This window comes from Chiroxiphia lanceolata, chromosome 8, assembly GCF_009829145.1.
Source record: "Chiroxiphia lanceolata isolate bChiLan1 chromosome 8, bChiLan1.pri, whole genome shotgun sequence".
In the NCBI taxonomy this organism is placed as follows: Eukaryota; Metazoa; Chordata; class Aves; order Passeriformes; family Pipridae; genus Chiroxiphia; species Chiroxiphia lanceolata.
This window is the reverse complement of record NC_045644.1, coordinates 19,635,597-19,662,605: the sequence shown is the minus strand read 5'-3', so window position 1 is coordinate 19,662,605 and position 27,009 is coordinate 19,635,597. Positions and strand designations below refer to the sequence as shown.

The window sequence follows — 27,009 nt, the reverse complement described above, 5'->3', positions numbered from 1 at the left end:
AATAAACAGATACATAGCTGTAATTATAGGACAAAAGGCTTCAAATACAAAATTCCTCAGCCAAGAGTAGCCAAAAATGTAAGGGCAAGATAAACATTTATTTCCTACCACCTCATAACTTGTTTCAGCTGTTTTCAAGCACTCATACTGCAGACCACCACAGCAGCCAACCTACCCCAGGTAGCACAGAGGGGAACAAGCAAACATAAATATCTGCCCCAACCCTGACCACAGCAAGTAGGTAGTCAGAGACAGTTAAAATGTTTTCCTCAGTTGGTCACCAGTACTTGCAGCAGTCATATCCATCACTCTGCCTTGTCCTGGACTTGACAGCATGCAAAGAGAAGGAGTGAAAAGTAAGCTGCTGTTTCAAGTCAGTCCTTGCATCTGCTGACCAGTCTACTTTGGGATTTTATTTCACTCTCATGTAAACAAGACAATTCACAGGCAATTAATCATGGGCCTCTTGGGACCTTAGCATGAAACAACCACAGAACACTAATTCTAATTAAATCAAAAGGGCTTCAGCAATGGGGACGTGGAGCAGACAAAAATTCGGCATTAGAGTCAGCCCTCAAATTCTAGACCAGTGTAACAAGCTAGCATAAGGACTCTTCCTTGTATGTGCTTCCCAAAATATCCAACTCAACTGCCAGTGCCTACACCCACAAGCTGCTCAGGAAGTATTCCTAGTCAGTAGGGAAAGTCCATTCTCTAGGATGCAGCAGGGGACTGGAAGTGCATCTCCATATGAGAGAGACAATCGGGAGGTACATGGGAAAAGGGAAAGGAGAGAGAGAAGAACTCCAGATGTTCTGCAGGAAATCTGGTTTCTTATGGTTCTCACCTCTTCCATCTCGAAGGACAACCTCCTTTTCATCTGTAATCCAACGGTAACATGGGAACTCCAAATAGTCACCCACTGGTGTTTTAACAGTGACATACTTAAGGTACCAGTCATCCTGGTACCAGTACTTTCGTTTCTCAATTTTTATTAGCTGAATTTCTCCAAGGTCTTCTTCCACAGTCACATCATAGGAGTCAACCTGCAGAGCAGAATACAGTCAGTGATCTACTGCACATACAGGAAGCATCACCAGCATTACACAGGCACACCTGGTCTTTCCAGGTTCTGGTGGGTGAAAAAAGGAAGACCTACTATGTGGTTATCACTCAACTTGTACATAATCAAACATAGCTGAAACTACTGATTGCAAGATGTCTTGACCATCCTTTGATCTAGCAGCTGGAATGCTGTACGTACTCAAGAACAGGAGTGATGTGGAAGAGTGGACACAAACAAGAGATAAGGATCACCAGTTGGACTTTAAGTATTTAGACTATGTAGAAAAACAAAACTATAAATCTATCTTTCGATAATGATTAAAACACACATGTGGTATATAATCTGTACTCTGTGCATTAATAAACTGATTCAGCATTGAGTTTGCTGTCTCCAAGTCATACGCTGCAACACTATTATTGGACTGCAATGCAACAGAAAGATGACCAAAAGAACAAACAAGAACATGAAAAACATTCCAGAAACGGAGAAACATTTTTGGATGCAAACTAAAAATGGTATTACTCCTTGAAATGTTTGCAACTCTGGGAAAAATATGCAGGCCATGAAACCATCCACTGTTCTCTCTTGGCAACAGCTGAAAGAGGTACTGCTAGGGCACATCTACTCATGCAATTGGAGTGGAAAGATGATAATGAGATTGAAACATTGGACAAGGAATCTAAAGACTTTTGTATGTTAGTTATAGGTACTTCAGACCAAGAACAGTATCCAGATCACCTGGATCCCCTTTGTCTTTTGCTTCCTATCCTTCTTCAGTTCTCCATATTTAAAATGAGGACAATGGTACATTTTGGTTTTGTACAGCTAAGATTTGAACAATGATACGTTTTATGTTTGTATGGCTCAGAAGTACAAGGGAATTTAAGTAGCTTACTGAAAACAAGGGTCACAAGAACCCCATCTAGCTCTGGATGCACTTCATTCTTTCACATAAAACAAGCCAGCATGTGGAAACGTGGTTTAGATCCTTCTGGAGAGGCCTGACTCCTGCAACACAGCGGGACCTCAGCCCAGAGCTGCACAGTAGCTAGTCTGTTTAGCCCTTTTCCATGCTAAGGGTCTGGTCAGAGTCTTTGCTGGTACTGAGCTGGTACTGAAAACTATGGGGACCACCCACACCTGCTCCTTCAAAGGACTTCTCCCATGCCTGCTCCTGATCAGGGACAGGCCCGTGAAATCTTGAGTTAGTCGTCTTTCAGTGATCCAGGAGAGAAGCAGACCAGTCCCAGTGCTGCCCCTACACCAAGCTTTGCTGAGGTCTGGGGGCTGCAGCTCTGAACCTCGTCAGGCCGAGGAAGTGCGTGCATACCACACTCTCCCTTTCTTGATGATGGCTCCAGCGGGGCTACAGAAGAAGTGGAAGCTACATGGTCAGGATATGATGCTGCACTTCTTCCCCACACTGAGCACTCCCACCCAGCACAACAGCTGTTACGAATGCTGACCTAAGGGCCTTGCTAAATTGCCTGACATATTTAGGACAGTGAATACAGAGATTACAGAATTGTTAGGGTTGGAAGAGATCTCCAGAGATCATCTAGTCCAACCCCCTTGCCAAGGCAGGGTCACCTAGAGCAGGTTACACAGCACCATATCTCTTACAAATGATAGTTCTGGTGTCATTTGAACTATTGGGAATTACCAGCACAGGAATAAATAAGTAATTGTTTCAAATATGACTGGTAAGACACCATGTGGTGCTAGGCAATTCAGGGGAATGGGAATCGATTCTCACTCTCCAGAAGTCTGAACAGCTCACGATATATGGGAGCAGCCAAGTGCTCATCTTAACAAAGCTGAATTGGGTATGGCAATCATGGGAGCAGCAGTCAAAGACTACCTTGCTCAAGTGACTTTGCTAAGCTTCATGTGGTTACAATTAGAGACTTCATTCTCTTGTGGTCTGAGCTATATTCTCCCCACCATATTAAAGCAAAAGACATTGAACTGTTTCTTTTAGAAAGGAAGCCCATCGTGTCTTAAATAAAATTTGCAATGTTTATGTCAATAGCACACTCAGGCACACCAGGTGGTAATAAACTGCCTCACAAACAGTACAGCAGTCCTTGGTAAACTTTGGATGACAGCATCTGTCTGCCAGGATGTGAGCTGAGAGATGAAAATCACAGAGTAGAGATCTCAAGCAACACATTATAATGATGCTTATCACTTTTTCTTGCATTTCCATAGCAGAAAAGCTACAGTTCTTTCTGTAAAGCAAATAAATAGAGTAATTTTAAACATTTTTTTAAAAAGTTTATGCTGCAGGCTCTTCAACCTTGCCATCCCATGCTGGAACAGCTAAAAAGATAATGTATAAAGATAAATTAATTCCCTTGATGATTCATGATTCTGAACCAGTGGTGGAGACTGAAAAATGTTGAGTGGCTTTTCTCAGAAATCACATTATTGTGTCTTGACACAGAACTATCACTGTCAGTAACTGCAGGAAACACTCCTGTACTCCTGGCTAAGTAAATGGAGATTCCTTCCTCCCACAATGCCACTTTGAAACACCACACCTCTCATCATTGCCTTTCAGCCCACACCCAATATTCTCAGCTTCACTCTTGTCAACTGGCACAAACAATTCTGGATGATGGCTGAAAAACTCAGAGAGCATGCTCAGACTGATTCCCATTCTTCAATCTTCTTTCCAGAAATAGGCAGCACTTGAACCATTTCTATTCCATATTCATTTCCCTGCAACTCCTGGTCTTCTCAATAAAAACTGTCAATAAACTCTTTACCAGGCTCAGGTTTCGCACTTAGTCAGTACTTCTGCAATTTTGTATGTCTTTCCAGGACCAGATGGCACTTTGCAGAAGAGTCCCTCGTCACAGGCTGTCATACCATGTTATCTCAATGTCAGTCACTTCCTGCTTGCACACCTCTTTCTGCAATTACAACAAAAAATGAATTTTCTCCTTCCATTTTATCATGCTCTTGTTGCATTTGGCAGTCAGAAGCTGGAAGCCTTGCAGAGACACAGCCCAAACAAATCCACAAATATATGTGAATTATCACCCATTTGTGTTCATCATTATAAAGGGAATTCAAACATCTAAAGACTAATGCAATAACATACAGAAGCAAGTGATAAACTGCATCTGAATGAGATTTGCTTTTTATTCAGCTACTTGAGATTTTTATGCTCCATCTTCTCACTCATTTCCAATTCTAGGGCTAATTATGTAAAGAGGAAGAATAAGGTGATCAAAACCAGTGTCTGATTAGGGAAAATATACTGCAGTATTTTTAGCTCAAATCCATACAAAACCCCATTGCTGCCAGGTGATTAGTATGGCACAGAAAGTCTGAAGTTAGTCTTATTTTCTCGTTAACTCCTTGTTGCCCAAGATATCTTTCATTTTTTTAAATTCATGTCCTTTAAACGTTCAGCTAAAGATTTCATTTTTTAAAAGCCACATTTACAGATATATATTTCTAGATTTCTTATAATGTCATACCTATACGTACGTACACGTAAGATTTAAATTAAAGAGCAATGGGAATCAAATCCAAAGAGTTGATGGAAATGTCTCACTGACAGCCAATCTTCAGAAGAAACTCATTCCTCTGATAACAATCTACTTGCCAATATTACAAGGGCCTTGAAATAGTTACTGTTGATGTAATGTAAAAAGGACATGCAATTAACCTAAATGCTCCTGAAGGTTTTTAGTCTTTTTATGACCAACACAATTTCAATTTTAATGGCACTTCTGAAAGGCAGGGCTCCCTCCTGGTATCTCACACAGCTTCCACTCCTCCAAGCCAGCAATGCCACAGGCTCACCTGAGATGACAATTTTGCTAATGCAGCAAAGGTGTGTCAGGTTAGAGACAGCATACAAAGTCCAGGTAAGAACTGACAGTTGGTTGCTCAAGGTTTCTATGACATTTGTTGTACGAGGTTTCTTGTTAAAACACCAAGATGACTGCACAGTGAGCCAGAGATGCTACGAGTTTTTATACAGTTTGAATTCAGAGTGAGAGAACAGAATTAATTAAGACTATGAAGACTATCAGCCTGTCTAACCTCCTGTAGCATCCTGTTCAAGCAATTTAATCTCATACAAAACCTAAATTCTCCTTTTGAAGAGAAATTCCTACTGACTACCATTATATTGGAAAAAGGACGGCACAGACATCCCCTCTTTCTATAAGCAAAAACTTTAAAGTGGAAGGAACTGCATTTCTCTTCTGGAAATACTTGTGAGTGTATTTCTTTCAACGAAAGCAAAAAGCAGATGAAGAGGGAACAGGAAGAAAGGAGAGAACTGAGCAACACCATAACACTTGCTTTGAAATTACTCATCACCAAAGAAATTTACTTAAAAGACAGAGTAAAGAAAAACAGCCATGACTTTCAACTGCGTCCAGTACTTGAAGTAAGTCAGACAAAAACTACAACTGAGCTAATCTCGTGCAAATCCCTTCAGGTTTTTCCACATACTTTTCCCTCAATCAACATTTGGCATGCAAATCTCCTACTCAGAACCGACCCAAGCCCACCCTCATCATATCTAGTAATATACACAATTTGCAATAATTCAAATGAAGACATTACCAGGACAATGGAACTATAGACCCTGGCCCCATGTTTAGAAAAAAACTTGGAAAGCAGACAAAGCCTTACAAAATAATACAGCACAATTCAGGTCATGTGCTAAAAAGTGCATTTGTTTTTGCAAATGTATTAACAATTGAATCTCTTGGTAGAAGAGAAAATTATAGATATGTTGTTGAAAGAAGCTCTAAAGGCGGAACTGTGAAAACAGTGGCTACGTTTTGCAAACCAACAAACCTCAAAGTCTTCTGGCCTGCTTCAGGTTTTTGCTTGTTTGTTTTTTGGTTGTTCTGGGGTTTTTTTTGGGTTTGGAATTTTTTTGTGTGATTTTGGGGTTTTTTTTTGGGGGGGTGGGTTTGTTTGGTTGGTTGGTTGTTTTGGTTTTGGTTGGTTGGTTTTTTTTGGTTCTGTATTGGTATTTTTCTTTTCTTTCCTTTTTTTCTTGTACAACATATTAGTAAGACTCACAGTGTTCTACGCACAATGTAACCTGAACAGGTGCCTGGAGAAACACATTGCGCTCCCCAAGAAAACATCTTCAAACTCAAAACTTAGCACATCGTACTGCAAGTGTTCCATGAGCCAGACACTTTATGGAACGCAGAGTTATTCTCATTGTCCACAGAAAATAGGTGCTGAAAAAACCAACTGCATATTTGCTGCTACTAAGACCCCCAAACCTCTGTTCATTGCTCCCTCTCCCAGCAGGATGTACCTCTGCTCCTACTGGACCTGGTCCCACTGCAGCTCAAGAACTGCTGATGGACAGACATATACTGAATACTCACATCATGTCATCTCCTAGTCCAGTCAGATGTTCAGAGTACACCAGGCTCTCCATCACAGCCATGTCTCAAAGACAGCGAAACCCTCTTTTGTAGCCCAGGAATAAGAGCAAACTGAAACCCTGGTGGTTGTCTCCTCAGCCAGACAGGGCTCAGCCCTCTTGGGAGAGCACACTAACCCTATGTTTGCAGGACAGTCTGAGGTCTCCTTCAACCTCTCTTACTAATGTTGTTCAGCTTTGCTTAAAGTATATGACTATTCACCAGATAAGAGAGAAAGAACGACTGGATGTCCACATGGGAGATTCAGGTAACAAGGGTCTAAACTAATGAATGTTTATCATGAAAGAAAATTAACTTTAATAGCAGTAGTTGGTAAATATCTAGGGACCATAGATACTACATGCCATCAACACCTACTCAAAATTCTGGTAACCATATCTGCAATATCTAACACAGAAGAGAGCAGGTACTTAACTTAGGCTGTGAACTCCATGGTTGAAAAAAACATACCTAAAGCAAAGCAGCACCACGACAGCTAAGACTCACTTGCACATGCAGAGGTAGGTCTTATGAATACTTCTTTAAAACTTTCAAAGTTGCTTAAATGTCACCAGATCTTCTGGAAACTGTGAATTAGGTTTCCAAATGAAATACACATTTTGGGAGGGGGGAAAAAAGGCTTGAGTCTGTTATTTTCACAGTGGACAATAGGCAAATAAATGCCACTCTAAACCAGTGCTTACAGCATAAGCAATTACATATGGATAGTCCTAATACTGTGATAAGACCACAGAGAGGACAGGGCACAACACATATCAGAAATCTAGGTTAGGAAGAAGAGCATAGCTGATAGCCCAGTCACAATTTCATTCTCACATTTACACATTCAAGCTGGTTTTCAACTTTCACTGAAGTTGCCCTACACATTTCCCTTCGCAGGCATTGTAACTCCCTCTGGAAGTTCTTACCTCTTTAAATTCTTGGAGGTAGTAGGGTTCTGACTACTAGATTCTAAACACCTATCAAGAGGAAGCACCCACATTTTTTTAAGTATTTGTAAAGAAAGTACGAGGAGATCTGAAAGCCCATTGTAAGCAAGGACCAAAGGGCCGTTTCTTTCCCTACGACTGAATGACCACAGCCAGGGCTACCACCTAGGGCAGGGATGAGGATGACGGGCGGCCGGGAACGTCAGCAGGCATCTCAGTCCTTGTGTCCCACTTCAGAGCACCGGCACACGCGGACAAGAGTTTAAAGAAAGCCCAGCCTTGCTCGGCTCCGGCCCGAGGCACCTCGGGGGGACAAACGCGTTGTCTCGTCCGCGGGGCAGCCCCCGGGGCAGCCGCGGGTCGGGCGGGACTCACCGCGCCGCGCTCGAAGTCGTTGTAGAAGGGCTTGTCCAGGAGGTGCCTCTCGCTGCAGCCCGACGTGCCCTGCAGGGTCAGGTACACGTAGTCGTCCGTGCCCGCGAACCACTGGCTGCCCGTGGCCACCGTGACCGTGTAGGACAGCATGGTCCCCCCGGCTCTGCAGGGCCCCACCGACCCGACCGGCGCTGCTGAGCCGCGCTCCTGCCTGAGCCCCGACCCTGCCCAGCGCCGCCGCCTCCTCCGCCACCGCACGGCGCGGCTCGGGCTGCCCGCCCCTTCCCCAGCGACCGGCACACCTCCCCGTCCTGCACAGCCCTCCCGGCACCCCCATCACACCTCCCCGTCCTGCACAGCCCTCCCGGCACCCCCATCACACCTCCCCGTCCTGCACAGCCCTCCCGGCACCCCCATCGCACCTCCCCGTCCCTGCATAGCTCTCCTGGTACACCTCCCCGTCTCTGCTCAGCCCTCCCGGCACCCCTCCCCATCCCTGTAGAGCCCTCCCGGCAGTCCGCCCCGGCACTCCCGGGCAGCCTGTGCTGCTGCACTGTACCCCTGTCCCGGCATAGCTGCCCCGCACCCTGCACTGTGCCCCAATGCTGGTACAGCTGCCCCGTATCGTGCACTCCAGCCCTGCCTCTCACCTTGCACTCAGCCCTCTCAGTGCACTTGTCCTCCCACTGTGCACCAGCTCCACACCAACAGGCTTTACACAGCTCTCCAAGCTGTACTTTTAAAAACCTTCCACAGTTGCACAATCCAACACAGCGTCCATAGCTCTGCAGCACAGTGCTCAGCACAGCAGTCCTGCGCACAGCAGTCCTGCTCCTGCCAGGCACAGCTGTGTGCAGTCCCGCACAGCTCACCTTCGCACAGCTCAGTGTGCCTCACCACCTCTACACGTACAGCATTTCATCTCAAACTGCTCTGCACTCTGTAATCTCACCTCTGAACCACCCCAGTTTGCAGGCATACCTTCTCTTCTACGTGCTTCTTACACACATACTACACTGACCCAACACACTACGCAGATTACCCCCATAAGCACACTGTATACATCCCACTCTATTCATCATCCAAAGTTCACCATGTCTGTAAGTGCCATATCCACATTTTTTTTGATGGGATGGTGACTCACACCATACTGCACCCCCATTATATACACTAAATCTGCAAATCTGTGTACAACTAACCCTTTCCTTAGGGCTAGACATCCATATGTTCCAATGCTTTATTTTCTGTATTCCTCTAAGCTTCTCAAACACCCTGTTGTCTTTGCACTACTGTATGAACACCCCACTGCCAGCATATCTACACATCAAAACTGTACATACGCAACCATACACAACATACACTCTCCATTTGCACACAGCCCTCTAAAAATCCCACAATTTCACAGTCCTACCCTGAATACACCAAGCACCTGCTATAATTAAGATACTGTCATTAGGAACAGAAGAGCTATCTCTGCTTCTTCCAAACTCCAACTCACCCCAGAGAAATAAACCCATAGCAGTAACACTGCACACTTGGCACTTCGACTCCAAGACTACTAATACTGTTGTCTTGTATTTTCATCAAGTAAACAAATATCACATGCTGTCACCCCTGTTACCTCATTGATAACCTTCCTTCATGCTGCTGCCAGCAGCAGCTGCATGATACCGTGCTAAGAGGAGCCAGGCTGGGGCTTTTGCAGATCGCGGTGTCCTTCCACCATTGCTCTGTGATCAAACCAAGCTCCTCATTTCCTTGCTGTCAGGCACTTTGCCTAGCTGGTCTCTGGGCTTTTGTGAATTTCTAGTGATAGATATGCAGAACATCCTAAATTAAAACCACCTCAGAAGCGCCTTACTCGTTGTATTTTTAGACCTGAGGTGCTGTGCTGGATTAATTAGTGTATGAGAGTAACTAGTCAAATCATACTTTGTTAGCACTTTCAGTATGAGGCCCTCTGCCCAGAGGGGAGACTATGTGGGCATTATGAGCCACCAACCTTCAAATACAGAGGAAGCAAGCAATAACAACAGTTGGAAGTTATTGCTGCGGGTGCCCACTTGTGTTCTGGCAAATCCAGCTGCAAAGTGCTTTGTGCCTCACGAGCATGGCTGTTGTGTCTTGGACTGCTAAGCAACATTGCAAAATATGCTTATGGATTCTTTGCTTCAGCTTCTAAAACTGCAGCTACCCAAGATGTGCTGTGGCCTGTCTTACTTATGTTGTAAGTTACTTACATGTAGTGGCTATGCAGCAATGGGGACAGCCTGTGCTGCTCTTGAAAGGATCCTGTTCTTTCACAGAAGCACAGTCATACTGGCTATGCTCACCCAGACAGGTCAGAGAAGGTCTCCTACATCTTTTCTGGTCAAGTAGAAACTCAACCATTTGCTATATTGTGACTTAGATTTCAAGGCTCTCCCACATTCAGGACATGCATTTACATATAGACATAGAAAAAAGTCAAAACTACTCAGCATTAATTTCTAGTCTACTGATACTTTTTAAAGAACACCTAGAAGTGCAAAATTGCCAACTGTCACATGGCACACCTGAGGTAGCTGCAGAATCCTGCAGATATCCCAGATATCTGACTTCTCCTGAGATTTTAAGCAAGGGATCCTTGCTGCTGAACTGCAATCCTTCCCATGGACAATGTTACCACATACAAGTGCACCATAAACTCATTAAGAGCTTCCTCGTTTTCATCTTTCCTTTACATAAGATTTCAAAAAACTCTCACATCAGTTTCATTTTTGCACAAGTACTGTCAGCCCTAAAATTCCTAAATTTAGGTTCACAGCCTTCATTGAAAGATATGTCTGAAACCCTTTTAACATGCCAAGTGCTTCAGGAACAGATTTATCAGACACAAGATCTACCTTCTGGGCACCTTCATTTTCACTGCAAATATGGAGCAACGTGGTGTTCAAACTTCATAGGTGGGTTTCCATGTTTCATTTCAGCTCTGTTGCAGCATTTGAACCCAGTTCCATTTCCCTGAGTCGTGAGTTCTGTTTTCATGCAGTTTGGGTCTCTTCTGTACAAAGATATGACTGGGAGTCTCCCTATAGTGTTATAACTCCTCTTACAAACTCATTAAAAAATACTAGACGAACTCAGTCCTGTACATGAAATTTGTAGGAATTCATTTGTTACCTCTCACCAGCCTTTTCACAGCTATGTCTCTTTTTAGTCTTTTAGCACCTCTTGCTTTTACCATGAGGTCCACCTTCAAAAGTTCATTGACATTTACTTTTGGTACAATTTCTAATGCTTCATGAAAATCCTGTCAGACGAAATGACAGGATATGCAAAAACCAAACTCAACCATTTTATCCAGAGAGTACATTACTTCACCACTGAGGATACCCACACTCTATGAGACTCCGGCACTGTTCTCTTCCTTGTTATATCTGATGGCTGATTGATGTCCAACAAGGAAACCACTCTTGGAAATGGCAGTTGGATCCCATAGCTGGATCTGAGGCATGTGTCCTAGAGATTAGTCTATGGGATCAGACACAGGCTTGCGCTGCAGGGCTTCCCCTACTCTCCCAACATCACCCTGGATCCCTCTTGGCACAGTGGCTGAGATGCAGGGAGAAGATCGTGCTGCACCCTGCACATATCACATCTCCAAGGGACGGAGAGGGGGCGCTTGAACTGCTCGAGCCAAGGCGGATCCTGACCCCGGGTTTCCAGCTTCCTTTTTGACACTACCAACCCACTTCAGGCCTGTGACCATCCTCACCACTTCTGGCTGTTCTTCCAGTTGGTGCATTTTAAAGCATACTATGGAGCCCCTTGGTGAGGGTACAGAACCCAGGGGTCTTCCTAGCCAAGGTTCCAGCCCATACCCCCGCTCCGGACACTGAGGACACGAGCCTGGGCATGGGCCACGGGCTCGGTCACCAATGTCACCCCTGGGGGCTTCGGGCCAGCGCGGGACTGACCCGGTAGCTGCAGTTCCCTCTTACCCTCGGCCAGCTCAAAACCCCGTCGCGCCGGAGCCTGCAGAGGGTCTGTGAGTGCCGTGCCAGGACACCCCGGTCCCGCAGCGCGGGAGGAAAACATCCAGAAACAGGGAACGCGGGCGTGGCTGCGCGGCTCTGCCATGGGGACGGGGGTGATCTTAGAGGTAGAGTGCAAAGTTACCGCCTTTGCCAGTGCGAGAATAGAATAAAAATAGGTACATTTTTACTGTTTTGAGCTGGGGCTGCTGTTGCTGGGGGGCGGTAGCACCTGCTCTGCCAGCGTGAGCAGAGGCGAAGGCGTCAGAGCAATCGCTCTGTGATGGCCCTCGGTCCCTGCGGCGGCCCGGGCAGTGCCCGTGTGTGCGGCTGCACAGCGGCAGCGCCGGCTCCGGGCACCCGCTCGCACGACCCGACAGCCCCGCCCGTCATCGGGCCGGGACCGGCACCCAACCCCGGCTTACTCCTCCCCAGGTCCCTTTCCTGGGGAGGCAGGAACCGTTCCTACATCACACTGTGCACTCCAGCCCCCGTGCATCTCACCCACCTCGCTCCTCTCGTGAAGATGGTTCCACTAGGCAGTGGTAGGATCTGTGCACTCGCAGGGAGCGAGCTAGGAAACCGGGCTCTTAAAACATGAGCAGCTGCTATTCCTGATCTGGCCGAGTGTTGGGGGGGGGGGAGGGCTAGGACAGCTCTCTGCCAGGGGCAACACCTACTCTGCCGTGGATTTTGCTGCTTGTTACTCACAACTCCCCTTCACCTGAGCATCCCTCAGATTGGAAACTCACAGCAATAGCCAGCTGTTTTTTTATCTTTGTGCAATGCCAGTGAAAAACAAGGTTGTTTTGTGAAGATGTCACATATCTTACAGCCCTCCTGAGGCTACAGGCATTTTAGGTGGGCAGATGGCCCTCCTGAAATACGCTAATATGGGAGCAGGGAGGAATGATACAACATGGTAATTAACAAATTACAGAGAGGAGCAGCAGAGCCTACAGAAATTTCCAATCTACATTGGAAGGGGCATGGAGTAATAGCTGAGAACATATGGGGCTAATTGCATATTGCTCCACCAGAACGGGGACAAAAACCCCTCAATGTTCATAGAATTGCCTCTGTCCCATCTCAGTGTCCAGAAATGTACTTTAGAACTGCAAAGCTCAGCACAGAGCGTCCTTGCTCTGCCATCCAGGCAGCGGCAATTCTGACACCAACTGAATCTCTCACAGGGTTTCACAGGGTTATATAAACACTACAGTATCTTTATACCTTTTGTTCAAGGGACCATCCAGATCACAAGGGGCTGAGAGTCTCTCTATCCCCTCTTTTTGAGGTGGTGTTCCTGGGATCCGTCATCCCATTTAATGTGATGTTAGGACATCTTCCTCAGCCCTGAGGACTATGGGATCCGGGATTGCCTGACCTCATCACTTCCCCCTAAATGTGCAGATCCTCTCACTGCCTCCGGAGGTGTAGCACTGCTACTCTGGCACTTAAGGGGAGGAGGGAAATAAAGAGAAAGCAGCGTGCTTTCAGGCTTCCCCTCCCCAAATCATCGCTGGGAGGCTGCTAGAGAGGAGGGGAGAGTAAAGACATGGGACATGTAAGCCACAAACAAGGCAAGCACAAGGAATACAGCTGCATTAGTGGCTACTCTTTTGGTATCATTTGGTTCTGCACACATTTGACAACTGCAAAACTAGAATAGCAGTGGGAGACTGAAGATTGCTGCAGAAGGCCTAAACCCCAGCAGCAAAGGGAGAGTCCTGACAGAGGCTTGTGCAACATCAGGCAGGTCCAAATTCATCCCTGAAATAATACCTCTAACTTCTACCACAGCTTAGTTTGCTCAATGGAATAGTTTAATTTACATCTGATTTCTCTGGTGTGTATCAACTGCTTACATGTGACCAAGAATGTAATATGGTCCTTAAAATAAACCATCATCTTGCTGGCATGAGAAACACTGGTTTAGCTAATCCCATTATCAGAATCATTTCTCTTTTAACACAGCACTTTGAAAAGCAAGAAGGTAAACACGAGAGCAAGATAAGTGGCAAGCCAGGCTTTGGAGACCTGGGTTTATCCACAGGAAGGGAACAATGGTACTTGGTGAGTCATGTTGGGATGCTTCGGGTAAAGCAGATATGAAGTACTACATACACTCTCCAAGACAGCTGTGTTCTCTCAGCTGGGATCAAGTCATCAGCCTGACACATTTCCTATTCTCTCCCAACCACAAGGATAACTGTTTTCCTGTGACAAAGGAAGCTGCTGTCCCAGCATCAGACCCTATGGCTCTAATAGTGATGAATTCTCCTAAGCTGCTTGGCTGCTTGTTTGCAGGTGGCCTTTGAGACAGTATCAGAACAAATCAGCACAGCAAGGCACTCCCAGCAAAAATAACTGGGAGGTTAATTTTAGTGAAGTCTTAAAATGTTAGGAATTGCAAGCCTGGTTCTGTGAAGCTTCAGGATTTAATGAGCACACCCCGAGTGGTGATCTCCACCTCCTCTGCTCTGTGCAGCCTTCTGGTGTTTTATTCAGTTATTTCAAACCCTCCTCTGATGTTAAAGCCTTTGAGACAACTTCATTTATCTCCCTCACTTTCAAGCAAGGTCTACTCTCTATTTTCAGATTTCAGTTCCTCTGACACTTTTTCCTAGAGTACACTTTAAAGGAGTATTGTGTAATGCACTGAACTTGCTCCCATTTCTTTTGTCCAGGGCTCTTATGATTTCTGGGGTTTTGTTTTGGTTTTTTTTGTTTGTTTTGCTTTGGGTTTGTTTGTTTGTTTTAAAAAACACCTCCCCTGCCTCCTCTCTCCCTTTAGCCAAGATCTTTTTCTATAATGAGATATTCTTGCCTGATTTTCTCACATCATACATCCATCTCAAGACTGTGAAAAAACATCCTCTTCTGTCTGTATTGTGGTAACACAATACAATGCCAACATGTCAGAGAGCATCCCATACATCAGAGACCAGAGCCTAGAGGATTTACAGGAAAAACGGGATCACAGGTGGACATTCACCCTTAATTTGGACAGTGTCACTTTTGGGTGCTTCCATGGTCATTCCACGATTGCTTCATCCTAGCACAACCCTCTTGTCCAGAGGCAAGTTGAAAGACTGAGGAAGGGGAAGAGGAAGGAAATTTGGGTTGCATGAGTAGACTGAAAGGAAAAGGACAAGCACACCATGATATGGGTAAACAGGCTGAGGACACTGAAATCTGAAATGGAGGAGTGGGTAACAGGAGAGGGCTCGATAGGGTGGCTGTGGAAATGGAACTGGAGGAGGATGAACAGTCCCTGCAGCAGTGCAGGAGGCTGAGCAGCAGTGCAGGCACAAGCACGGCTCTTGAGAGAGGGCTTGGTTTTCAGATACAGCAGCTGCAGTTGCATCTTTTGACACCTCCATAGCCTCCACAGGGTGCTCATGGATCTTCCCAGCTGCTGCCTTTCTGATTCCCAACTACCTCCTTCTGTCCTGCTCTGAGAGGCCAGTCATGCTGGTCCTGCCAGCCAGATACCAGTAACTACTCACCAGACAGTTCGTTCCTGGGCACCAGCGGAAAAATCCTGTTCCTGGAGCTGCAGCCATGCCATGTGCTGCTGAGCCAACGCTCTGCTCTGCCTCAGAGGGACACACTTCACACAGTGACAGCAATGCTCTTTCAGATGAAATAAGGTTTGCAAGAGGAAATAAGTTATTTTATAATTAACTTGAGATACCTGAACCCAAGACAAGGAACATTTTTTAACCAGTTGCCAGACGGTTTTACAGGCTCTGTTCCTTAAACCATTTATCAGCTTTTAATCTCAGAGACTGCCAGTCAAACAGTAGGCCCTGAAAATTATCCTGCCATCTCTCCAGAAAGGTATTTTTGTATAGAGGTCTTGTTGGGTTCCAAACTTTTTATAAGTTGCTTCATTTACTAGAGCCAGACTTCTTTTACCAAGGGAATATAGGACAGAGACTTTTGTTTTGCATAGGAGACACCTCTCTAGGGTTGCAGATTTAAGATTTCCTTTGTTACCTAAAAGAAAATGAAAAACTAATTATTAGTTAAAAAGAAACAGAAATGAAAAGCTTTTCTTTGAGCCCCCTTGTGTCTGTTACAGACACAATGCTCCAGATCTTCTTTGCTCTTTGGCATGTATGCCTTTGTTATGAGCTCTCTCACAGCAGTGCAGACAGCAGTTTCCTCGACCTACTGGGGGTAGAAATGTATTCTAGAGAAACTGCTGAGGATTTCCTGTTCTGTATACAAAACTATTTTTCTTCTTCTTTTCAGACATGAAGCATTTGTAGCATCACTCAGTGTTGATTCCAGAAGGTCTATACTTTAAGGCCCACGCCAATCTTCTCTCCTCACCTCCTTCATGGCAGAAGCCAGAAAATTCTCCCCATGATTCCTGCATTTGAGGCCAAAGCACCTGCATTGAAGGAGTTGCCCAATTATTCTTATGGTTACTATGCCTTTATCATTATGAATCATTTAACATCAAGTTTTCATGGCATGTTAGTCTGTGTTGGTCTGCTACACTGAAGAGTCACTAAGTTCCATGTTTACTCCAGTGAAAGAACTCACTTTGATTATCTACTACTGCAGAGCTCAATTTTTCTCTATATGCTTTTTCAAACAAAATGGATACTATAATGGTTTTGTTTTGTTCTGTTTTTTATAGAAACACTTTATTGCTGCAGTCAATAACCCTGTGTATCACACACCAATAACCAGTTACAGTTTAAGAAACTAAAAATAACTCTGCAAGTGGCAATACTGAGAAAACAAACATACATGAAAGGGTACAAAACTATACATTTAAGTTACTAGAAATCTACTAACTAAAAAATTCTGCAGAAGTGTGAAGTGTCTTGTATAAACTATACAACACATGCCAGTGTAAAGTTGTTCAACATTATACAATTACCTATCTACAAATGTTTTACCTAAATACAAGATCAGCTGCAACTTTAAAACAGTTATCTTCTATACAAATACAAGTGCTTTCAGTACTTCATTGGAACATACAGACACTGCAATATCTCAAAACTAAAAAATAATCACAAAATAAAAGGTCCTGCTTAGAAGTTTTATTTGCATATCTAATATAATGCTATGGAAATCCAGCCAGTAATATCCTTGCTTTTTTATTTGCCCAGTTTCACCCATATTTGAGAGGAACCCAACCCAGGGTCACCGACCTCCTTGTCATTACTGGCCACAATCTCCACAGCCAATTACACCAGAAATCTGTATCTTAACATACTTCAGCTTCAGAAGAAATCTGGACCTGGGTCCCACTTTGCAATAGATATTTACCGTGCCTCCCACAGGGCAGAAGCAACCAGCTCCTGTGCATGGCCACATCCATGCACCACTTCAGAGGTTTCTGATGAGTGGCACACCAAGCAGCTCCCTCCTTACAGCACCCCAAGTGGTACTGTTCTGATCAGTACAGGGGGTTGGCAGAGGTGGGCTTGGACAGAGAATTCTATTGTTTCTTAGGATTTCCCAGGTACAGCATAGACACTCAGTGTTTCTCTAACCCCTTGCAGCCTCGTTCAACCTTTACTGAATGCCTCCTGCTGAAGCAAAGCCAATCTCAATGATGTTTAACCAGAGGAAGTCATCCCCAGGTCTGGCCATCTTTTCAGAACATGGCAACATTTTAAACAACCGCTCTCTAAATACAGGCTTACAGTTGAAGAAAGTCCTGAGAATTCATAGGATTTTAACATCTCATGATCTCTTAAATGGGATCAACCTTCTGCAGCACACATCTATATTTCTAACATAATGCATGTTCATAACCTGGCAGATGGATGAAATGTGACACAGTGGGAAATTTACTCAGCCCAGATGGTGCTTTTTTGGATAGGAGTTACACCAATAGAATGGGAGTCTGGTCAGATGTCTAGGGCACTGGACATATCACCAAAGGCTCTGGCAATCTAGGGAAGGGATTGTGGTAGATGGTATTCAGCCTGTTTTCCCTTCTACTTAAATTCTGGGCTCAGAAAAGTCCCAAGGTAACCCACGTGAACTTTGGCCAAGGTGCAAGGACCAGACTTCTATTTCAGTCATTTCAAAAGCTACCAGAAGGAAGTACTGGAAAGCCTGATCTGACAGGGGTTGGTTGTTCCCCTTACTGACACCTGGGCAGGAAGGACAGCGCTCACCTGGGCTAGCATCAGTGCCTCACAGCTGGAAGCTGAAAAAAAGTCAACAGTATCTTCTTGAGGAGAAAGAAGAAAAAAGCACCATTCAGCCTTCTCAAACATTTGATGGCACCATGCAGAAGCAGAGAACTGCAGCTTCAGAAGCCCACCATTAACACCAAGCAAGAATCAGCATAAGAAATATGAACGGCATAAACGAACCCCCCTGAGAGATGGATCTCTTCTGCAGCCTTTCCTGGTATGAGCATTCCTAAGCAATATAAAGAGTTTAAATATTAGGCCTTAATTTTCACTCAGAAAAGACCTGCTGGGAGAGGGAATGGTTAGCAGCTGGCTAAAACTGGCTAAAACACTTTCATTCGCAAATATTTTTCCCTAGATGATTTTGCCGGAGATGATTTTTCATTCCAAGTTAACATACTCAGGGGCACAGCAAAAATCTTCAGTACCCTGAATACACTGAACACTACCTGGCATGTTCCACATGGAGCTTCCAAAACACCGAATGAGATTTCACAACGTTTCACCAAAAATCATCTATGACAGTGACAGCAACAGGACCAGCGAGTTACAGTCTGATATCAGCACTTGTCAGAACATCACTCTCACACCAGCGCCCCTCGGATGTGAGCTGGAGAACAACCAGGTTTCATACCGGAACTTGTCCATCTTCATTTCACCTACTGGTCACAGATCGGACGAGATGCGCTGAGCAGCGGTTGGCAGCTGATTCCGTGCATCTTGCAGCTGTAACGTGAGTGTCTCACAGACTGGTAAGCCTTGTGCACTTGGGCATTTCAGAAGAACTTGATGAAGGTGTGCAAGACCTGATATTTAACCCACCTGAGTTTATTTAGTGAATCTTTCACAGAACAAAATAGAAAACAGAACAAGACAGTGTATTATCTGGGTTCCCATAACAGAAGAGGATCACCCACAGCAGAGTTCAGGAAAGGGCCTGAGTAATTGCACTTTAAATTATGGCAGGCACAGGCAACAAACTTTACATGTGTATGGTCATGAAGACTGCTGCCCTGATACTACCAGGGTATGCAGGGTTTGTCTGCCTGTATCACTTAAGCACGGGACATCCTGACACCTAGTACAGTACACAGACCCACGCCAGTGCAGCTTTACTAAGATTGCCCAGAGGTCTGGATGTTTTAACACATCTCAAGAACAAGGTACTGTGTTGTTCAAGATCACAGACAGTAAGCTTCAAGCCTGAAGTGACAGAGGCACATGTGCACACACAACACTTTCCCTCTAACAGCTCTTAGAAATCAATGGTACGTGTTCTCTTACCATAGTCCCTTCTGCATTCCATTAAAATATTGATTCAGAAATAAAGTAATATTAGATTTTAAGCAAAAAAAAAAAATCACTGGTATCTTACTGTTATTGTTTAAGAAGTCTTAAAATAACTACTTTGACTATGAAAAGAACGTACTCAAAGTTGCACTTGAAAAATACTAAGTGAAACTTGAACAAGCTCGGAATTTAGTTCAGTATCTCAACAAGTAAACAAAAACTTTTACCTGAGAAGTCCAGGCAACTCCTACTAAAACCAACCAGATTATTATCATTGACTTTACAGAGATTCAGATAGGGCTCAGGCCAGAAAGGTCAGCTTTCAAATGCAGAGACTTTGTGTGCTGACTTTTCGCGGGGCTTCGTTTCTGCTCCAGTCACACTGAGACTTTGGTTAAATGAGGGCTTGGAGCTGGACAGTGGTGCAGTGAAGCAGACTGGACAAATGAATCAACAGCAGATACCTCAGGCTTTGGGCACCTCTGTCTAGAGCCAGGCAAACAGATTTTAAAGCTGTTCCTCTCCTTGCATGAAAGCTGACTGCTTAAAAAGCCAGTCTCAAATTCAAAAGCACAGACGAAACTATTCTCTGATCACATAGTGCATCACATCAGGACTAAAACCAGGCAGGTACTTTTAAACTCATCCACTTAATATGATATTTACTTCCTAAACTTTAATCTCAGCATCTCTTCTGACAACATCCAATTTTTGGGTAGTTCACACGTGACACAACACTAAAGAAGCAAAACCAGTTTCAGCTGTATTGACAAAGCTTCCTTTTTTCCATAACAGCTCACATTTTTATCAATATAGCAAAAAAGCCTTTGCTAATGGTTTGGAATGAAAGTCAACCAGGTATATATGTGCAGGTGTGTTTATGGTTTGACCTGTTGGGGGGGGGAAAAAAAAGCAAAACCAGTCCTCAAAACAGAGCACTGAAACCATCATGTATTGAAAATGAACACTGTACACATCTACTATTCCCCATACACAAGTCACAAGTGCAATATCCTTTGAAGAAAATTGCTCCTCAAAGGAAACCCAAACAGGCAATGTTTTTTAGTGTTATGTTTAGTAAGATAATGTGGGCATGTGTTGGAAATCACAGGCTGGAATTTTTTTAATTTTTTTTTATAAGGCAAGAGGTTTATGTTCCAGAAAAATAGATGGGGTAAAGAACAAAGAAATGTTTCAAAAATGACACATTCTTTCAAGTTTCATTCTCATTTGACATACATATTACAAAATAAAGATTTTTAAAAGTGCTATATGCTTTGTAAGTCTCATCACAATATGTAAAGCAAAATTTTACACCTGCTGCCTACGACAAAATGTTAGTGGCAGTGTTAGTGGTAGATTAGACTCTAGCGCTCTCATTTCCCTCAGTGTCTGGGACAACCTCCTTCATCGTGCATAAAGAACAGACAAACCAACCAACCAACCCCACTCTACACATACTCCAGAATCAGTCATCTTTAAAGTAACAGACTCCATGAAGTTTATGCCAGCTCACTAGCGGCTTGCTTGATACCAAACCCAAGGCTCATTCTACCCAATATCCTGTGACTCTCTGATCGGCCAGTACAAGACACAAAATGTTGAGAGGTATGCAACCAAGATGACATTGACAGATATGCCTAAGGGATTTTAAAAAATTCCAACAAAAAAACAAATGTAAAAAAATTCATCCGCCAGCCCTCAGCTATTAGCTGATTTTAAAAAGGTAGAGCAGTTTGCAGTAAACAATGATATTCAAATCTTCAAGGACATACAGAAACACCCCTCCTACCCAGCAATCAGACATGAAGAATTTCTGCAGCACAGTCTTCTGGCTCGGTGTAATGTGAAGAGTTTGTGTCTGAATGGTGAACCCCAAACATTTCTTTACTTTCAAAGTTTGGCTCCATTAGTGCAGGTTTTTCAAAAATATTCTTTTTGCTAGTTTCTGGGCAGTTTTGTACATATATTACTCGGTTATAAGCTTTAAGTCTCTTCCACAGCTGTACGTACACTTTGCATTGTACATACATGAACAGAAGTCCTCCAGTGAAACCAATGGCCACAACTACCAGTTTAGTCCAAAACGGCCACTCTAGAATCCCTGGAAAAAAGAAAATAAAAACAAAGAATTAAAAACAGGGCCTAGTCAATATTAGTTGGACTACACTGGATGTCTCAAAAATGTCCTGTAATGAAACTGTCAGACTTTGGGTCATGCAAACTATTCTTGTGTTGCCATTTTTCTTGTTCGGGCTTTTTTGTTATTCCCCTTTCAAGTCAAACACACACAGACTTCTACTTCACATATCACATTTATTCTCCCCACCAGCGAAAAACAAAACAATTCCTTTTCTGTGTCAGCAATTGTGCAACACAATCACAGAGTCAAGGCAACCACCAGGAATACATTTAGGTCCTTTTACACCTGTTTTTAAACAAAAACTGGATCAAATTATGAAAGGGATTCTATGGCATGGTTTCCTCTTTATAGCAGGAGACTCAACTCAGTGACCCAACAAGTCTGTTCCACTCTGTGATCACATGGTACATGGAGACATAAGGGAACGATTGTAACCATATAGCTTGACATGTTTGTTATGCAGACCAGGTAATTTTATCTGCATCAGACCCAGTAACTTGTATCTGAACTACAGCATCTCTTCTGATACAAAACTGAAAGTGTTGGAGATGCTGAAGCATCCAAGCTTACCCTCTGTCATAAAAACTACCACCATTGCTTTTCCTAAATTTGTCTATCTTGATCTTTTAGACATTTCTATCAACTACTTTTAAATGAAAGACTATTTATTCATTTTATACATATTCTGCTTACATAAGTCCTGTATTCATCCAGTCTCTTTCCTCTTTAAAGATAAGCACCGTCACAAGATGGATATGAAACCATGCTGAATCACCCACTGTCAGGTTTTTCAGAAAGTAAAATCATGTCCTTCCAACTCTTTAAAGTTTTAAGCAAGATACAGGCCAGTGTTGTTTTGGAAATGCATGGTAGTGTGGGAAGAATGAAAATATTTTAGTCCCAAAATACGAAGGGCACTTCAGCCTTATTACTGATGAAATCCCACCCATGATTAATACCTGAGCCTCTGATTTGCTGGTGATCTGATGCCATCTGTAGGCAGTGACAGTATATGCTTGGCCCTGTGTGGACATAAATCCACACACACTGCTCAGTACAGCACTCCCCAGATTTAGAATCCAAATGAAGGGAGGAAAGAAGGCACTATATTCTAAATATTCACACTATTCCTCCTATTCATGTTCATCTAATATATTTACTAATTAAAATAACCTGGAGATGATATATCTTTGAAAGCATATTATCCTTTTCATTACCATATGGAAACCTTGCAATGAAAGGCCAATAATTTTCACTTTACATGAAAGAGATGGGGTTGGATGAACAGATACTAAGAGGTTTCACTCAAAGCAGCTTCCTGACTGAAGTAATGAAGAATTAAACTACAGTCAAAATGAGAAATGAGAGGAAAACTTTTTAATTTCAAGTGATTCTGCTCTGTAACAGCTCCATGGATCTGCACGTTTATTAATGCTCAGCTACCTCCTCAGATGACCCTGTTCAATCACCAGCAAAATACTTTCCATCTCCATGTCTAGTTGGCATGCAGTGCTCTGTAAGCAAGGACAGTTTGCCTTCTAGCAGCTCCCAGCCTTGGTAGGTAACCCATCCCTTCTGTATCAACCCTCAGGCACAGCTCAGCTGCCTTGAGAAACAGTTCTGTGGCAGCTTCAAATCCACACCCCAGCATACCCAGGTAAACACATTTCAGTTTGGTAAGTTTACTGCTGACATGGTAAAGAAAACCTACTATACAAGAAGTTAAGACATCCATGCAATGGGGTGGCAGCCACTACAGGAACTGCAGTGCACCTCCTCTCAGTTGTGTGAACTGGAGTCTTAAGAATTAACCTGAATTTCTTCTGCTTCAGAAGAAGTTTTTATCACTCATAAAAATTTCTCCAGTCTAACATGGCTTTCATTGGAAACTTGTGCTAACCCACCTCACAGATGACTGAATAGAAAGAAAACCCTGTTGATTTACCTCAAAGATTTGGATTTAGATTCCTCTTACTTCTTCTCTTTTTAAAAACTGTTCTGGTTTTGCCCAGTTTAAAGGTAGCCATAGCAGCAAACAAATGCTTACGTTCTTATCTGCACAGTAAGTGTTCCAATTTAAGCCTAAATTTACTGAGGTAGGGCAACTTTGTATCTGGCTACACTGGATTAGCTCTCATGTCCATGCATTTCACAAGTGCAAACTAAATTATCTGAAATAGATTTAAAAAGCATCCACAGATTAATTTACACTGATTTAATCAAATCACTTTAGAACTGTGCTTTTAAACTAACCTAACCTCAGGGTAAAGCTGACAAGTATAAACATTACTGGCACTCTTATGTTCTGCATCTTCTCTGCATTCAGGATAAATAATTATTCCAAAAGAATAAGTGAGAAGATAAGGAAGTAACATACCAGTAGTTTGTCCCTGTTTAATCTCTTCAGCAGTCCTGTCTATCAGGACGTAGAGAGACCACACAACGCAGGTGATGGCAATGATATGGAATGTTACAGAGCACATGATCTTCCTCCTCTCGCTGGCTGTCATCTGCAGCTTCTCCCACTGGCAAGAAACCCAGAACCAGAGCAAGAAATTAGGTGTTTATTGTAGTTACTAGAGAGGATGAAAAGAGAACGTTGATAAGAATGAAAACCAGGCAGGATTTTAAAAGTCAGATGGCATTATTGCTCTAGCCCCAGCACTGGTGTGACGGCTGATAGCTTAGCCTGCTGTGACAGGAGCCATCCTGGTGCTGGAGTGGACCTACAGCACTCAGCTCCCATCTGGAGCCTCAGCACAATGTTATCACTCTGTGCTGACCCACAAGGGGCAGCTGCAGCACACAGGGACCCTCGTGTGAGGCCTTGCACAGCACAAGCAATGCTGCTCCTTCCTCTGTTCTCCACTCAAGGCTGTTTAGCTCTCACCTCCTGCCTCGGGGGGTTTCATTCAATCTTCACGTATATTTAACATCACTTAACAGCAGTGACGCTCCTGTAGTTTATTTTCAGTGTTTCAAGTGCACTTAAATACATATGCCCTAAGAATATACAGTAGAACTGGGATGACAGCTTTAGAAGTGAGACAACTCAGGAATTTAAATCCCCAGACCTGCCTCTATCAATAATGCTTATATAGCCCAAAACAAAACCACAAAATCAGGTCAGTGTCATTTAGGAAAGATGGAAAGAAAGTTGACAACTATTACAGATGCTTCTAATATTCAAGACATAGACCCAAGACACCCAGAAGCTGTGTTTTTAAATCTTTTCCTTTTTAAATTTCCCCTATGTATATGATGAAAGTTTTTGTATGTGGGATACACATCCCTCTGCATATCTGCTTGGAACAGATTGTTATGATGGGCTTTTCTCACACTTTCACAAAATATATGCTGGGGCACATAAACTTCTTGTGCACAGAGATGCGCATTTGATGTCTCCAAAAATAATTTGCAAAAAAAAAGAGGACTTTGAAAAGTAGGAATAATGTGGAAGAGGGTGAGGATGACCTGAATGGTATGATTGAAATCACCCATTATGCTGAATTATTGTTTCCACTGCTACAAATACAAGAATGGTTGAACGATGAGACAGAGACTTTGTGATCCTCTCTGTGTTGCCAACAAACAATCTCTTTGGCCAGTCTGAGACACATTTCCAGTTGTGTGGGCATCCAAACCTCATCATGGCACAAGAATTGAATACTTCCAGCAGTGACGTGCTAGACTCATGTCATACTAGAAACCTATATTCTTAGAAAAAGATTGGACAAACATTCCTTTTTCATGTTGTATTTTAAACAGAAAATTGCTTTTGCATCTAAATGAAGGTGTTGACTTTTGATAGAAAGTATACATTAATTAAATTATTTTGCCAAAAGTAACCATATTAAATCTATTTGCAAATGCTTTTACAGAGTCCTGAGGATCTGTGTTTTGAATAATTTATAGTTCTTTTTTCTGTTCCATAGCTTGAGCTCCTCTGCTGGACAATACCTCCTGTGAACTGCTGGCTTTAGAGCCACCAAAACAACTTGCACTGCCTCACCTCTTCAAGAGAAATGACTGCAAAGCAAAAGAGAAGGTATTCTGCAAACCGCACACTAGTCCAGAGAGGAAACTCACATCTGTAGGTCACTGCTGCATTATTCCGATGACACAGCACATGGCATTTTCTACTTAAAACAGTCAGCAGTTCTGGATTTTTGAAGTGTTGTTAAAACAAAAAAATCAGCAGAAAATTTAGATTTAATGTCTTTGAAATTTTAAAGTGGCGCATCTCTCTTTTGTCTCCCCTCATCTTCATTTGAGACATGACACATTTTGTTTCTCATTCTCTTCCCTTAGTAACTTAGTGTTTAAACAGCCCAATGCTGCAAAATAACTTTAAGATGCCAAGGAAGTTTAATTCCATTTCTGCTCTACAGACAAGCACAAGCCCTATTATTTGTCCCATCCCGTTCATAATCACCAGTTCCAGATTGTTTGCTCCTGACTGAAAGGACACCATAAAGGCTGAGTTGAAGCTACAGAGGCACCTTATCTTCTTGCTGCAGCTGAACCTCTAAAAGGGCTCTTTAGATGTATTTGAGAGGTGAACTCCTGTTTATGGCTCTGTCCCTGCCTTCTGGCATCTTGCCTGTTTCCCACAGATGACCCGTTCAGACATAACTAATGATGTTGAGTGACTCATTTCTGAAAGTGCCCCACATTTTTTTTTTCATAGGGCACAAATATTCAGTAAATGTTTCCCACCCACTTCAGGCAGAGTGAGCACAGAAAAAACAGCAGTCAACTGAGAACTATAGCAACTCTTCTTACTTTGGATTCTCTAGAATAATTTCTTTACTGTCCTAGGGTTGGACTGTGCAAAGCATTGTCTGCACAGACAACAGAGCCTATGATGGCCAGTACTGCAGCTCAGTATAACCTCAGCAGGAAGTTCTATACTCTGTGCCAATGGGCTACCAAGGAAAAAAGTGTGGTTCTTAGAAGGCAATGATCCACCACAGTCATAAGCAGAGGACATCCTATTGGCCAGACACACTAAGCTTTGCAGACTGTACATCTCTCTAAAAAAAAAAGAGGTGTTTGAAATCTGCTCTATTTTCTGTTAGGAGTCACTTTTAGGAATTGGACAAGTTCCTGTAACAGTTTTTAGACAGCTGCAGTCCAGAATTTCCACTCTATATGATTTAGGTCCATCATAACTGAATTTAATGTTTCTCATTTATTCTCGTTCCAGACTGAGGTTATTGTTATTAACCTCTTCCACTTTGGTAGATACGGCAAGATTTCTTTGTGCTAAGAATAGCAGTGACTTCCATTTCAGAATCCTGATGGTAAGGACAACTGAAATTGAAAGGAGGATGTGGGAGAACCAAAAAAGAATACAAGCACAAAACTAGCTTTATAATAAAAGGACATTTAAGTACCTCTACTTTAAGTCACCAGATTTATGAAAGGTACTTTTCTATAAAACAAAAATACAGGTTCTAGCAATCTGAAGTACTAAAACGTGGTTATTCACAGCCTAAGAAAAGGTAAAAATGACAACACATTCACCAGGGAACCCTCTTCTACTTACAATTAATATTTTCACTAAATAA

At 43.2% G+C, this 27,009-nt stretch overlaps 2 protein-coding genes across 6 annotated transcripts in view; both read right to left on the bottom strand.

Moving 5' to 3' along the window:
• ALOX5 (arachidonate 5-lipoxygenase) overlaps positions 1–8,023 on the bottom strand; it is a 30,542-nt gene extending 22,519 nt beyond the window's left edge. For both annotated transcript variants that reach the window (XR_004358373.1, XM_032695490.1), the window contains exons 1-2: positions 7,812–8,023; positions 848–1,046 (exon numbers count right to left, since the gene is read on the bottom strand). Coding sequence is in view for 1 of the 2 variants with exons in the window: in XM_032695490.1 (XP_032551381.1) it covers positions 848–1,046; positions 7,812–7,961 (349 nt within the window). In the remaining variant the exon portion in view is untranslated. The remainder of the gene's footprint in view (positions 1–847; positions 1,047–7,811) is intronic.
• Positions 8,024–16,459: 8,436 nt separating this feature from the next.
• MARCHF8 (membrane associated ring-CH-type finger 8) overlaps positions 16,460–27,009 on the bottom strand; it is a 96,294-nt gene continuing 85,744 nt past the window's right edge. For all 4 annotated transcript variants that reach the window (XM_032694172.1, XM_032694168.1, XM_032694169.1 and 1 more), the window contains 2 exons: positions 23,814–23,961; positions 16,460–21,397 (listed from right to left, as the gene is read on the bottom strand). In XM_032694172.1, the coding sequence (XP_032550063.1) occupies positions 21,093–21,397; positions 23,814–23,961 (453 nt within the window). In that variant the 3' untranslated portion in view covers positions 16,460–21,092. The remainder of the gene's footprint in view (positions 21,398–23,813; positions 23,962–27,009) is intronic.